General features: G+C 34.0%; 1 protein-coding gene across 1 annotated transcript; it reads left to right on the top strand.

Annotated features, from left to right (window-relative positions):
* Nucleotides 1-7,798: 7,798 nt before the first annotated feature.
* On the top strand, nt 7,799-17,364 carry LOC134294750 (tectonic-like complex member MKS1; the record flags this gene model as incomplete). Its single annotated transcript, XM_062966399.1, has 8 exons — nt 7,799-7,968; nt 8,996-9,209; nt 12,406-12,448; nt 12,548-12,610; nt 15,578-15,648; nt 15,740-15,809; nt 16,930-17,037; nt 17,144-17,364. Coding segments are annotated over 8 exons (960 nt in total), but the record flags the coding sequence as incomplete, so codon positions are not given.

Raw genomic sequence — 17,364 nt, 5'->3', positions numbered from 1 at the left:
TATATATAGATTGTATTATTATAGTTCACCCTAGCTGGTACTTACCACATGGGTCATAGTTTAGGTACTTACCTCAAAGAGAGCCGAGCTGATAGTTTACCTCATAGCCTAGGACTTACCTCATGTTCTTACCCTATAGTTATTATACCTCCTAGTTTACCTCACAGCTTATGTACTTACCACATAGTTCATCGTTTTTGTACTTACCTCATAGCCTAGGACTTACCTCATGTTCTTACCCTATAGTTATTATACCTCATAGGTAAGTACCTAAACTATGACCTATGTGGTAAGGACCAGCTAGGGTGAACTATAATAATACAATAGTAACTATAATAATAGAATGACTCTGAAGTAAACTATGAGGTAAGTCCAAGGCTATGATAAGCAATATCTATAATGACTCTGAGGTAAACTATGAGGTAAGTACATAAGCTATGAGGTAAACTATCAGCTTTGCTATCTCTGAGGTAAGTACCTAAACTATGACCTATGTGGTAAGGACCAGCTAGGGTGAACTATAATAATATAATAGTAACTATAATAATAGAATGACTCTGAAGTAAACCTCACAGCTTATGTACTTACCTCATAGTTTACCTCAGAGTAAAGTACATGAGGTAAGTCCTAGGCTATGAGGTAAGTACGTAAGCTAGGAGACCAAGTGAGCGGAGCTTAGCCTTCTAACTGGCAGCAATTGGATAAAAGCAATTATTCTTCTCTCTCTCTAATGAGGACTTTATTTTTCTTTTCTTTTTGTTGTATCAACCTTGAGGCGTGGATGATGGGTTGTGTTGTCAAATTTCGAGGTTGGGGGGCCTGGAGTTTTGTTGTTTTGTGCGTCGCCGTGATGCCATCACTCTTTTATATATATAGATTGTATTATTATAGTTCACCCTAGCTGGTACTTACCACATAGGTCATAGTTTAGGTACTTACCTCATAGTTTAGGTACTTACCTATGATGTATAATAACTATAGGGTAAGAACATGAGGTAAGTCCTAGGCTATGAGGTAAGTACGTAAGCTATCCTCTTGGTAAGTAAGCTGTGTAATAATAATTAAACTATGACCTATGTGGTAAGTACCAGCTAGGGTGAACTATAATAATACAATAGTAACTATAATAATAGAATGACTCTGAAGTAAACTATGAGGTAAGTCCAAGGCTATGATAAGCACTATCTATCTATAATGACTCTGAGGTAAACTATGAGGTAAGTACATAAGCTATGAGGTAAACTATGAGGTATAATAACTATATGGTAGTTTTTTTATATAGTTATAGTAGTTTTTGTAGTCAATGTTTTCAATATATCGTGATATTTTGGTGCTAAATTCGTAAATACAGTAATTACTACATAACATTCCTGCGTCTTGAACTACTTTTTCTGTCAAATTTGTTGTAAAACATGATGTTTTGGTGCTGAATTTGTAAAACCATAACCTAATTGGATGTTTAATAGGCTTTTCCTTGATCAGTCCTTATAATCCAAGATATTCGCTTATCCAAGCTTCTGCCGGCCCATTTAGCTTGGATTAGTGAGACTCTACTGTATATAATAATACTACGAATTATACATAAAATACATAAAACAAATATTATATATATCATACATATTATACATAATAATGCTATGTATTTTATATATATTATAATATAAATAATTTATTTATATACATTTATATTATAATGTATATAATAATACTACACATTATACATAAAACACATAAAACAAATATATATATTATACAGATTATACATAATAATACTATGCATTATATATATTATAGTATAAATATATATTTACTTATACAGTAGAGTCTCACTTATCCAATAATAATAATAATAATAATAATAATAATAATAATAATAATAATAATATTTATTCTTATACCCCGCCCCATCTCCCTGATGGGCCAAGCCCGGACAGAACAATATAAAAGCAAAGCAATAAAAACAGATCAATCAACAATAAAAACAAGTCATAAAAAATCACATACAAAAATAAAATGATAAAATCATGGATTGGATTCAAAGGATCTGGGCCAAAAGTGCAAAATATCCAACACTCGCTTATCCAACGTTCTGGATTATTCAACGCATTTTTGTAGTCAATGTTTTCAATATATCGTGATATTTTGGTGCTAAATTCGTAAATACAGTCATTACAACATAACATTACTGCGTATTGAACTACTTTTTCTGTCAAACTTGTTGTAAAACATGATGTTTTGGTGCTGAATTTGTAAAATCATAACCTAATTGGATGTTTAATAGGCTTTTCCTTAATCTCTCCTTATTATCCAAGATATTCGCTTATCCAAGCTTCTGTTGGCCCGTTTAGCTTGGATTAGTGAGACTCTACTGTAGTTATTATACCTCATAGTTTACCTCATAGCTTATGTATTTACCTCATAGTTTACCTCAGAGTCATTATAGATAGATAGTGCTTATTATAGTGCATTATTATTATTATATCGATATTATTACATTATTATTATTATTACATTATTATTATTATATTACAGTATTATTTTTACATTATTATTACTATTACATTATGATTATTACATTATCACTATTATTATTACATTATTACAGTATTATGATTACATTATTATTACTATTACATTATGATTATTACATTATCACTATTATTATTACATTATTACAGTATTATGATTACATTATTATTACTATTACATTATGATTATTACATTATCACTATTATTATTACATTATTAATATTATTACAGTATTATGATTACATTATTATTACTATTACATTATGATTATTACATTATCACTATTATTATTACATTATTACAGTATTATGATTACATTATTATTACTATTACATTATGATTATTACATTATCACTATTATTATTACATTATTAATATTATTACAGTATTATGATTACATTATTATTACTATTACATTATGATTATTACATTATCACTATTATTATTACATTATTAATATTATTACAGTATTATGATTACATTATTATTACTATTACATTATGATTATTACATTATCACTATTATTATTACATTATTACAGTATTATGATTACATTATTATTACTATTACATTATGATTATTACATTATCACTATTATTATTACATTATTAATATTATTACAGTATTATGATTACATTATTATTACTATTACATTATGATTATTACATTATCACTATTATTATTACATTATTAATATTATTAAAGTATTATGATTACATTATTATTACTATTACATTATGATTATTACATTATCACTATTATTACATTATTACAGTATTATTATTACATTATTATTACTATTACATTATTACAGTATTATTACATTATTATTACATTATTAATATTACATTATTAAAGTATTATGATTACATTATTATTATTACTTATTACTTACTTACTTATTATTATTACTATGTACTTACCTCATAGCCTAGGACTTACCTCATGTTCTTACCCTATAGTTATTATACCTCATAGGTAAGTACCTAAACTATGAGATAAGTACTGTAGTCTGTCTGTGCAATTTTCTTTATTATTATTATTATTATTATTATTATTATTATTATTTGCGTGCTCCTTTTCCAATACATTTGCAGGTTTGTGATCCCACCAGTTATTTACTGCTGGGAGGTGGTCCTTGAGGCATAAGTTCCAATGAATCCTTTGGGCCACGTAGTTGTGCCTCTGTTTGTAGTCTGTCTGTGCAATTTTCTTTATTATTATTATTATTATTATTTGCGTGCTCCTTTTCCAATACTTTTGCCAGTTTGTGATCCCACCAGTTCTTTGCTGCTGGGAGGTGGTACTTGAGGCATAAGTTCCAATGAATCCTTTGGGCCATGTAGTTGTGCCTCTGTTTGTAGTCTTTCTGTGCAATTTTCTTTATTATTATTATTATTATTTGCGTGCTCATTTTCCAATACTTTTGCAGGTTTGTGCTCTTCGGCTTAGAAATGGAGATGAGCCCCAACCCCCAGAGTCAGGCATGACTGGACTTAACGTCAGGGGAAAACCTATACATTTACCTATATATTACATGTAATATGACTAATAATATTGCAGCATGATAGCATGGTACAATATAATATAATATTATATAATGCTCATATTGTGCTATGCTAATGATATAATAACATAATACAATATAATAATAATAATAATACACTATTATTACATGTAATATGACTAATACTCTTGCAGTATGATGGCATGGTACAATCTATATATATAAAAGGGTAATGAAATTTCGGCCTCGGACAAAACAACAAAACGACACATCCCAGAAACACTAAACTTGGCAGCACAACCCATCATCCACGCCTCTACGTTCATACAACAAAAAGGAAAGAAAAATAAAGTCCTAATTAGAGGGAGAGGAATAATTGTTTTTATCCAATTGCTGCCAGTTAGAAGGCTAAGCTCCGCTCACTTTTTATTTCGTGTCAAAAGCATTGCATAAATAAATACATTTTAAAATGATGAAAAAAAAGGAAATCGCAAGCACCTAAATAGTTTTAGCCCACTTGGTCTCCAAGCAACCACTCAGCCCAGGGGAAGGCAGAGTTAGGCCTCACTTAGGCCTCTTCCACACTGCGTATAAAATACAGATTATCTGATTTTAACTGGATTATATGGCAGTGTAGACTCAAGGCCCTTCCACACAGCTATATAACCCATTTACAATGGACTTAATGTCTGGGGAAAACCTTTACTCTTTACCTTAACTACCACCAGTTCCTCAATACTTTATTTCCCAGACCACCAGACGCGTGGCCGGGCACAGGTAGTATCTATATATATAAAAGAGTGATGGCATCACGGCGACGCACAAAACAACAAAACTACAGGCCCCCCAACCTCGAAATTTGACAACACAACCCATCATCCACGCCTCTAGGTTGATACAACAAAAAGAAAAGAAAAATAAAGTCCTCATTAGAGAGAGAGGGATAATTGCTTTTATCCAATTGCTGCCAGTTAGAAGGCTAAGCTCCTCCAACTTGGTCTCCTAGCAACCCAATAAAAAATAATAAAAAACACTAAAAAATAATTTAAAACACTAAAAATTAATACAATAAAATACTATAATACCAGAAAATAACTAAAAATAATACAAGAAAATAATAAAATATATTATATTCTTATCCTTTTTCTTATCCTTTTCTCACCCCGAGTTTTAACTGAGTATTTGTGCGGCCTGCCCTGTTATATTGCTCTTTGGATTTTGTGTTGTACTGTATATGATTCTTTATTGTATTGTTGTAATTGTATTATGATATGTTGTTTTTATATTTTGTTATATTGTATTTTTCCCGGGCATGGCCCCATGTAAGCCGCCCCGAGTCCCCATTGGGGAGATGGTGGCGGGGTATAAATAAAGTATTATTATTATTATTATTATTATTATTATTATTATTATTATTATTATAAATAAAAAAATAACTTACAATCAAATTAATTTAAAAAATGCAAATAAAGTCAAATAAAAATTACACAACAATTTTTAACCAATACCACCACCACTTTGCCACAGCAACGCGTGGCCGGGCACAGCTAGTATCTATATATATAAAAGAGTGATGGCATCACGGCAATTCACAAAACAACAAAAGTACAGGCCCCCCAACCTCAAAATTTGACAACACAACCCATCATCCACGCCTCAAGGTTGATACAACAAAAAGAAAAGAAAAATAAAGTCCTAATTAGAGGGAGAGCAATAATTTTTTTTATCCAATTGCTGCCAGTTTAGAGGGCTAATCTCTGCCCACTTGGTTGCCTAGCAACCAAGGGACAGCCAGGTCTCAGTTAGGGGACAGGCAGACTTAGGCTTCACTTAGGCTTCTTCCACAGATTATCTAATTTGCACTGGATTATATGGCAGTGTAGACTCAAGGCCCTTCCACACAGCTATATAACCCATTTATAATGTTATATTATCTGCTTTGCACTGGATTATCTTGACTCCACAATGCCATATAATCCAGTTCAGTGGGCATTTTATACAGCTGCTCCAGTTCTAAGCAGATAATATAAGATTATCAATATAGAGTAGAGTCTCACTTATCCAACGTAAACAGGCCGGCAGGATAAGTGAATATGTTGGATAATAAGAAGGGATTCAGGAAAAGCCAATTAAACATCAAATTAGGTAATCGTTATACAAATTAAGCACCAAAACATCATATTATACAACAAATTTGACAGAAAAAGTAGTTCCATGCGCAGTAATGCTATGTAGTATTTACAGTAGAGTCACACTTATCCAACACTCGCTTATCCAACGTTCTGGATTATCCAACGCATTTTTGTAGTCAATGCTTTCAATATATCGTGATATTTTGGTGCTAAATTCATAAATCCAGTAATTTCTGCATAGAATTACTGTGTATTGAACTACTTTTTCTTCCAAATTTGTTGTCTAACATGATGTTTTGGTCCTTAATTTGTGAAATCATAACTTACTTTGATGTTTAATAGGCTTATCCTTAATCCCTCCTTATTATCCAACATATTCGCTTATCCAACATTCTGCCGGCCCGTTTATGTTGGATAAGTGAGACTCTACTGTACTGTATTTACAAATTTACCACTAAAATATCACAATGAATTTAAAACACTGACTACAAAAACATTGATTATGAAAAGGCAGACTGCGTTGTATAAGCGAATGTTGGATAAGTGAGATTCTTCTTTAATATGAAATAATTACTGGGATAGAATAATGCAGAACAATATAATCTCTAAAACCAGGACAGTAAATAAACAGGGGAATTCCACACAGGAAACAATCGGGGCCAGCTAACACCTCCCAACAAAGTATTCCCATCATCGAAGTCTGGCAAATCCTCTGTTTTCTCAGGGCCACAGACAGTAGAAGCACATAAAATATCGCAAACACCACTCTGAAAACAAGGGAATTCCAAACAGGAAACAATCAGGGCCAGCTAACACCTCCCAACAAAAAATTCACTCTGGGAGGAAACAGCCAGGCTTTAAAGCTGCAAGGCCATTACATCCTAATCATTTTTCTTAATTGCAGCATTCATACTTGCCTCCAACAAACAAACAAAAAACAATCAGAAATATTGTATATTCACAACCTTTAGGAAATAATATCCCCTGATGGCGCAGCGTGTTAAAGCGCTGAGCTGCTGAACTTCTGGACTGAAAGGCCGCAGGTTTGAATTGGGGGAGCGGAGAGAGCCCCCACTGTTTAGCTCCAGCTTCTGCCAACCCAGAAGTTCAAAAACATGCAAATGTGAGTGCATCAATAGGTACTGCTCCGGCGGGAAGGTAACGGCGCTCCATGCAGTCATCCCACATGACCTTGGAGGAGTCTACGGACAACGCCGGCTCTTCGGCTTAGAAATGGAGATGAGCACCAACCTCCAGAGTCAGACACGACTGGACTTAATGTCTGGGGAAAACCTTGACCCTTGACCTTAACTACCACCAATTCCTCAATACTTTATTTCCCAGAACACCAGACTTTGCCACAGCAACGCGTGGCCGGGCACAGCTAGTATATTATATATATTATGAACTTGCACACTGAAAGGTAATTTGTAAGCTACTCTGAGTCCGCTTCGGGGTGACAAGGGCGGGATAGAAATGTTGCAAACAAACAAACAAATAAATAAATAATAGTTTAGGCTGAGTAATTGGCAGTAATTGAGTTCTACCAGTTTGGGGCCACTGCCAAAGGGATCTAACTGGGGAGAGTTTGTTGTATGTCTTTGGGCTTGTATACGGGGGGGGGGGGGGGGGGGGGGGTCTTTTGAGAGGCAAGTCCAGTCCGGCTTGTGAGCCTTGTTCCTTCCTCCCTGTGTCCTCCCAGCACGGCCAGAAGGTGACCACGGCGGCCGAGGAGAAGCCCTCCTTCCTGGCCGAGCGCATGGCCAACGTCCGGCGGAGGCGGCAGGAGCGCAGGCCCAGGTCGGTCCTTGCTTGCCCCTCTCGTCCTTCTTTCTTTCTTTCTTTCTTTCTTTCTTATTTATTTATTTGTTTTTATTTGCGACATTTATATCCCGCCCTTCTCACCCCGAAGGGGACTCAGGGCGGTTTACAAGTATATATACATCTATATATATAAAAGAGTGATGGCATCACGGCGACGCACAAAACAACAAAACTACAGGCCCCCCCCAACCTCGAAATTTGACAACACAACCCATCATCCACGCCTCTAGGTTGAGACAACCAAAAGCAAAGAAAAATAAAGTCCTAATTAGAGGGAGAGAAATAATTGTTTTTTATCCAGTTGCTGCCACTTAGAAGGCTAAGCTCTGCCCACTTGGTCTCCTAGCAGCCCAGTGTTAATAAAAGAATTAAAAATAAAATAAATACAAATAATACAATAAAAAATAATTAAAAAAACACTAAAAAATTAATACAATAAAATACTATAATAACAGAAAATAACTAAAAATAATACAAGAAAATAATAAAATATAATAAATAAAAATATAACTTACAATAAAATTAATTTAAAAAATGCAAATAAAGTCAAAGAAAAATTACACAACAATTTTTAACCAATACTTTTTCTGCCAAATTTGTTGTCTAACATGATGTTTTGGTGCTTCATTTGTAAAATCATAACCTAATTTGATGTTTAATAGGCTTTTCCTTAATGCCTCCTTACTATCCAACATATTCGCTTATCCAACATTCTGCCGGCCCGTTTAGCTTGGATAAGTGAGACTCTACTGTAGTATTAGTAATATTGCATGTAATATAAATATACAATTATAATAGTGAATTATAATTATTATTACATTGTATTACATCATAATATTATTAATATTACATATATATACAATGTATTATAATATTAGTATAGTATAATATTATTATAGATCATTTTATCATTAAATTGATACAGGAGACATGGTGGGAAGATGTCTTTCTTTCTTTCTTTCTTTCCACCTCCCCTTACCTCCCTGCCTGCTCTTCCGCGCAGGGAAGGGCCGTTGACGTCCCGCATCGTGACGTGGGAGCCCTCGGAGGAGTTCGTCAAGAGCAGCCACGTCCTCCGCACCCCCCTCCAGACCATGTACATCATGGCCGACCTCGGCCCCTCCGGCAGGTCAGCCAGCCCTCCTCATCCCGGAGTATATTATCATATTATTACCATTATATTATTATTATTATATTCATTATTCGTGACTACATTGATTCTAGAATAGTGGCCAAATGTGGTGTGATTTGGTCCAGTGGTTTTGTTGTTTACTCCATGGGAATTATGCACATTACATTTTTATATATATATTATATCGTTCTATTATTATTCTATTATTATTGTAGTATATTGTCATATTATTACCATTATATTATTATTATTATATTCATTATTCGTGACTACATTGAGACTAGAATAGTGGCCAAATGTGGTGTGATTTGGTCCAGTGGTTTTGTTGTTTACTCCATGGGAATTATGCACATTACATTTTTATATATATATTATATCGTTCTATTATTATTCTATTATTATTGTAGTATATTGTCATATTATTACCATTATATTATTATTATTATATTCATTATTCGTGACTACATTGATTCTAGAATAGTGGCCAAATGTGGTGTGTTTTGGTCCAGTGGTTTTGTTGTTTACTCCATGGGAATTATGCACATTACATTTTTATATATATATTATATCGTTCTATTATTATTCTATTATTATTGTAGTATATTATCATATTATTACCATTATATTATTATTATTATATTCATTATTCGTGACTACATTGATTCTAGAATAGTGGCCAAATGTGGTGTGATTCGGTCCAGTGGTTTTGTTGTTTACTCCATGGGAATTATGCACATTACATTTTTATATATATATTATATCGTTCTATTATTATTCTATTATTATTGTAGTATATTATCATATTATTACCATTATATTATTATTATTATATTCATTATTCGTGACTACATTGATTCTAGAATAGTGGCCAAATGTGGTGTGATTCGGTCCAGTGGTTTTGTTGTTTACTCCATGGGAATTATGCACATTACATTTTTATATATATTATATCGTTCTATTATTATTCTATTATTCTATTATTATTGTAGTATATTGTGTCTATCCTGCCCTATATAAAGAACTATATAATATACTAGCTGTGCCTGGCCACGCGTTGCTGTGGCGAAGTCTGGTGGTATGGGAAATAAAGTATTGAGGAATTGGTGGTAGTTAAGGTCAAGGGTCCCCTGGGCTGAGTGGGTTGCTAGGAGACCAAGTGAACAGAGCTTAGCCTAACTGGCAGCAATTGGATAAAAGCAATTATTCCTCTCCCTCTAATTAGGACTTTATTTTTCTTTTCTTTTTGTTGTATCAACCTAGAGGCATGGCTGAGGGGTTGTGCTGTCAATTTTCGAGGTTGTGGGGTGTTTACTTTTGTTGTTTTGTCCGCTGCCGTGATGCCATCACTCTTTTATATATATAGAAGACTAGCTGTGCCCGGCCACACGTTGCTGTGGCGAAGTAAAGTATTGAGGAATTGGTGGGGGTTGGTGCTCATCTCCATTTCTAAGCCGAAGAGCCGACATTGTCCATAGACACCTGCAAGGTCATATGGCCAGCATGACTGCATGGAACGCCGTTACCTTCCCACCGGAGCAGTACCTATTCATCTACTCTCATTTGCATGTTTTCGAATTTCTGGGTTAGCAGAAGCTGGGGCTAACAGTGGGGGCTCTCTCCGTTCCCCCAATTCAAACCTGTGGCCTTTCAGTCCAGAAGTTCAGCAGCTCAGCGCTTTAACACGCTGCGCCATCGGGATATTATTTCCTAAAGCTTGTGAATATACAATATTTCTGGGTTTTTTGGGAAGCAAGTATGAATGCTGCAATTGGGGAAAATGATTAGCCTTGCAGCTTTAAAGCCTGGCTGTTTCCTCCCTGAGTGAATTTTTTGTTGGGAGGTGTTAGCTGGCCCAGATTATTTCCTGTCTGGAATTCCCTTGTTTCCAGAGTGGTGTTTGAGATATTTTATGTGCTTCTACTGTCTGTGGCCCTCAGAAAACAGAGGATTTGCCAGACTTTGGCGATGGGAATACTTTGTTGGGAGGTGTTAGCTGGCCCTGATTGTTTCCTGGGTGGAATTCCACTGTTTTCAAAGTGTTGTTCTTTATTTAGTGTTCTGATTGTAGAGATTGTATTGTTCTGTTTTATTATTTATTTAGCCTTCTAACTGGCAGCAATTGGATAAAAACAATCATTCCTCTCCCTCTAATTAGGGCTTTATTTTTCTTTTCTTTTTGTTGTATAAACCTAGAGGCGTGGATGATGGGTTGTGTTGTCAAATTTCGAGGTTGGGGGGCCTGTAGTTTTGTTGTTTTGTCCGCTGCCCTGTCTTCCTATATGGCGGGAGCTGGACTGGATGGCCTTTAGAGGTCTCTTCTGACTATTATGATGATAATGATAATAATAATAATAATAATAATAAAATATTAATGCATAATAATATAGTAGTAATTCTGTCTTCCTATATGGCGGGAGCTGGACTGGATGGCCTTTAGAGGTCCCTTCTGACTGATAATAATAATAATAAATAATAGTAAAAATATTAATGCATAATAATATAGTAGTAATTCTTTCTTCCTTTATGGTGGGAGCTGGACTGGATGGCCTTTAGAGGTCCCTTCTGACTGATAATAATAATAATGAATAATAGTAAAAATATTAATGCATAATAATATAGTAGTAATTCTTTCTTCCTTTATGGTGGGAGCTGGACTGGATGGCCTTTAGAGGTCCCTTCTGACTGATAATAATAATAATAAATAATAGTAAAAATATTAATGCATAATAATATAGTAGTAATTCTTTCTTCCTTTATGGTGGGAGCTGGACTGGATGGCCTTTAGAGGTCCCTTCTGACTGATAATAATAATAATGAATAATAGTAAAAATATTAATGCATAATAATATAGTAGTAATTCTTTCTTCCTTTATGGTGGGAGCTGGACTGGATAGCCTTTAGAGGTCCCTTCTGACTGATAATAATAATAATAATAAATAATAGTAAAAATATTAATGCATAATAATATAGTAGTAATTCTTTCTTCCTTTATGGTGGGAGCTGGACTGGATGGCCTTTAGACTCTTCTTTACCCTTCTGACTCTTAATAATAATAATAATAATAATAATAATAATAATAATAATAATAATAATAATAATAATAAATAATAGTAAAAATATTAATGCATAATAATATAGTAGTAATTCTTTCTTCCTTTATGGTGGGAGCTGGACTGGATGGTCTTTAGAGGTCCCTTCTGACTGATAATAATAATAATAATAATAATAATAATAATAATAATAATAATAATAATAATAGTTGTTGTTTCTTCCCCTCGCAGACGGTTCCTGGCGCTCTCCGTCTGGTTGTGAATGGCGAGATTGGTAAGCGCGGGTCCTCTTGCCCCCCCCCCCCATGCCAAGGAGAAAAGGGGGTCCCGGTCACGCAATCGGGGGGCTTGACCGCCTTCTTGTCTCCCCCAGTTTCGGCCCACGGCTACGAATACGACCACCTCTACGTCCACTTCTTCCTGGAGCTGCCCCGCGGTGAGTGGAGGCGGCCGGGGGGCCATTTGGGGTCTCTTCCAACCCTATTATGTGAACAATAATATTAATAATAATAATAATAATATAATTCTATCTTCCTTTGTGTTAGAAGGAGGTTGGACTAGATGGCCTTTGGGGGTCCCTTATAATGATGTAATAATAACAACAACAAGAATGGACTGGATGACCCTTGGGGTCCCTTCCAACTCTAATAATAATAATAATAATAATAATAATAATAATAATAATAATAATAATAATAATAATAATAATAATAATAAAATTCTATCTTCCTTTGTGTTAGAAGGAGGTTGGACTGGATGGCCTTTGGGGGTCTCTTATAATGATGTAATAACAACAACAATGGACTGGATGACCCTTGGGGTCCCTTCCAACTCTAATAATAATAATAATAATAATAATAATAATAATAATAATAATAATAATAATAATAAAAAAATTCTATCTTCCTTTGTGTTAGAAGGAGGTTGGACTGGATGGCCTTTGGGGGTCCCTTATAATGATGTAATAACAACAACAACAACAATGGACTGGATGGCCCTTGGGGTCCCTTCCAACTCTAATAATAATAATAATAATAATAATAATAATAATAATAATAATAAAAATTCTATCTTCCTTTGCGTTAGAAGGAGGTTGGACTGGATGGCCTCTGGGGGTCCCTTATAATGATGTAATAACAACAACAACAACAACAACAATGGACTGGATGACCCTTGGGGTCCCTTCCAACTCTAATAATAATAATAATAATAATAATAATAATAATAATAATAATAATAATAATAATAAAATTATATCTTCCTTTGTGTTAGAAGGAGGTTGGACTGGATGGCCTTTGGGGGTCCCTTTCAACTCTAGGAATATAATGATAATGATGATGATAATAATAACAATAATAATAATAATAATAATAATAATAATAAGGGACTGGATGGCCTTTGGGGTCCCTTCCAACTCTAATAATAACGATAATAATAATAATGATGATGATGGTCTGGATGGCCTTTGGGGTCCCTTCCAACTCAAATAATAATGATAATGATAATAATAATAATAATAATAATAATAATAATAATAATAATAATGGACTGGATGGCCTTTGGGGGTCCCTTCCAACTCTAATTATAATAATGATGATGATGATAATAATAATATAATAATAATGATGATGATGGACTGGATGGCCCTTGGGGTCCCTTCCAGCTCTAATAATAATGATAATAGTAATAATAATAATAATAATAATAATAATAATAATAATAATAATAATAATGGACTGGATGGCCCTTGGGGTCCCTTCCAACTCTAATAATAATGATAATAATAATAGCAGTAATAATAATAATAATAATAATAATAATAATAATAATAATAATAATAATATTGGACTGGATGGCCCTTGGGGTCCCTTCCAACTCTAATAATAATGATAATAATAATAGCAGTAATAATAATAATAATAATAATAATAATAATAATAATAATAATAATATTGGACTGGATGGCCCTTGGGGTCCTTTTCAACTCTAATAATAATGATAATAATAATAATATTGGACTGGATGGCCATTGGGGTCCCTTCCAGCTCTAATAATATCGCTAATGATAACAATAATAATAATAATAATAATAATAATAATAATAATAATAATAATAATGGACTGGATGGCTTTTGGGGTCCCTTCCAACTCTAATAATAATGATAATAATAATAATATTGGACTGGATGGCCCTTAGGATCCCTTCCAACTCTAATAATAATGATAATGATAACAATAATAATAATAATAATAATAATAATAATAATAATGGACTGGATGGCCCTTGGGGTCCCTTCCAACTCTAATAATAATGATAATAATAATAATATTGGACTGGATGGCCCTTAGGATCCCTTCCAACTCTAATAATAATGATAATGATAACAATAATAATAATAATAATAGTAATAATGGACTGGATGGCCTTTGGGGTCCCTTCCAACTCAAATAAGAATGATAATAATAATAATAGTAATAATAATAATGGACTGGATGGCCCTTGGGGTCCCTTCCAACTCTAATAATAATGATAATAATAATAATATTGGACTGGATGGCCCTTAGGATCCCTTCCAACTCTAATAATAATGATAATGATAACAATAATAATAATAATAATAATAATAATAGTAATAATGGACTGGATGGCCTTTGGGGTCCCTTCCAACTCAAATAAGAATGATAATAATAATAATAGTAATAATAATAATGGACTGGATGGCCCTTGGGGTCCCTTCCAACTCTAATAATAATGATAATAATAATAATATTGGACTGGATGGCCCTTAGGATCCCTTCCAACTCTAATAATAATGCTAATGATAACAATAATAATAATAATAGTAATAATGGACTGGATGGCCTTTGGGGTCCCTTCCAACTCAAATAAGAATGATAATAATAATAATAGTAATAATAATAATGGACTTGGATGGCCCTTGGGGTCCCTTCCAACTGTAGGAATATAATAATGATAATGATAACAACAATAATAATAATAATCGACTGGATGGCCCTTGGGTTCCAACTGTAGGAATATAATGATGATGATGATGATGATGATGATAACAGTGATAATAATAATATTGGACTGGATGGCCCTTGGGATCCCTTCCAACTGTAGGAATATAATAATTATGATAATATAATAATAATAATAATAATAATAATAATAATTATAATAATAATAATAATAATATAGTCATTCTCTCCTCCTCCTTGGCAGGAAAGGGTAAGAGTGGATGGCCTTTGGGGGTCCCTTCCAACTCCCAATAGGATTCTATGCTATTTCCTGTGCCTCTGCCTCATACCTGCAGCCATGTGTGTATCTCTGGCTGCGTGGCCATCTGTCGGGAGGGATTGGGTTGTGCCTTCCGGCTCTCCATGGCTTCTTCCCTTTTAGGCTGGTCCTGCCCGCCTTCGCAGCCGCTCTCCGGAGTGTCCCAGACCTGCGCCACCAAGACCTGCGGATGGGTAGGTTGGGAAAATAATAATAATAATAATAACAATAATAATAATAATAATGTAATTCTTTCTGACTGGTGCGTCTTCCTTTTCTCCCCAGGAGCGGGTGGCCTTTTTCTCCTTCCCGTTCACCCTGGAAGTCTTCTGCAGCCAAGAGGAAGAGGCCGAAGGTGAGTCACAATAATAATAATAACAATCAATAATAATAATAATAATAATAATAATATTTTCGCATCATCCGAAAATACATCACACAGTCATATTTCATATCACATGATTTTGTAATAAGGTGTTGGGTGGAGACGCCAAAGCATAATAATAATAATAATAATATGATGATGATGATGTTGATGATGATGATAGCAAAGTAAAGTATAATAGCAATAAGTATTGAAATATAATAATAATATGTTGTTATTGTTAATATTAATAATATATTAAATCATAACATTATATCATGATGATGATGATGATGATAGCCAAGTAAAGTATAATAGCAATAAGTATTGAAATATAATAATAATATGTTGTTATCGTTAATATTAATAATATAATAAATTATAACCTTATATCATGATGATGGTGATAATAGCAAAGTAACGTATAATAGCAATAAGTATTGCAATATAATAATATATTATTGTTAATATTAATAATAATATAATAAACTGTAACATTATATCATGATGATGGTGATGATGATAGCCAAGTAAAGTATAATAGCAATAAGTATTGAAATAATATGTTATTATTGATAATATTAATAATAATATACTAAATTATAACATATTATGATGATGATAATAGCAAAGTAAAGTATAATAGCAATAAGTATTGATAATAATAATAATAATAATAATAATAATAATAATAATAATAATAAGGTGTTGGGTGGAGACTCCAAAGCATAATAATAATAATGTGTTATTATTGTTAATATTAATAATAATATAATAAATCATAACATTATATGATGATGATGATGATGATGATGATGATAGCCAAGTAAAGTATAATAGCAATAAGTATTGAAATATAATAATAATATGTTGTTGTTGTTAATATTAATAATAATATAATAAATCATAACATTATATCATGATGATGATGATAGCCAAGTAAAGTATAATAGCAATAAGTATTGAAATATAATAATAATATGTTGTTGTTGTTAATATTAATAATAATATAATAAATCATAACATTATATCATGATGATGATGATGATGATAGCCAAGTAAAGTATAAAAGCAATAGGTATTGCAATAGACCAATCCTTGTGTCTGGCAGGGGGGCTTCCGGGGTGGCCGGTGCTGTACTTCGAGGTGTTCTCCTTGGACCTGTGGCAGCGCTCCCGGGTCGAGGGCTACGGCTTCGTGGCTTTGCCGGCCACCCCAGGTGAGCAGGGACGGGGTGGCCCCGGAGTGGCGGGAGGGAGGGAGCGAGCGAGAGAGAGAGAGAGAGAGATTGAGAGAGAGACACGGCCGGTCTTGCCCCCCCCCAGGACCCCATACCGTGAGAGCCCCCACGTGGCGCCCCCTGGAGCTGGGTCCCTGGGCGGAGCTGCAGCGCTTCTTCGTGGGGGGCTCCCCGGAGCTGGAGGACCCGGCCTACGCCCGCCTGCCCCCCACCTTCCAGGGAGACCGGCTCAGCCGATTCGGGTTCCGCACCAAGACCACGGGCACCGTCAGCTTCCGCCTCCACTGCCTCCAGCAGTCCAAGTGA

The sequence above is a fragment of the Anolis carolinensis genome, unplaced genomic scaffold (genome assembly GCF_035594765.1).
Source record: "Anolis carolinensis isolate JA03-04 unplaced genomic scaffold, rAnoCar3.1.pri scaffold_19, whole genome shotgun sequence".
NCBI classification, from domain to species: Eukaryota; Metazoa; Chordata; class Lepidosauria; order Squamata; family Dactyloidae; genus Anolis; species Anolis carolinensis.
This window is presented reverse-complemented; position numbering and strand designations above follow the sequence as displayed.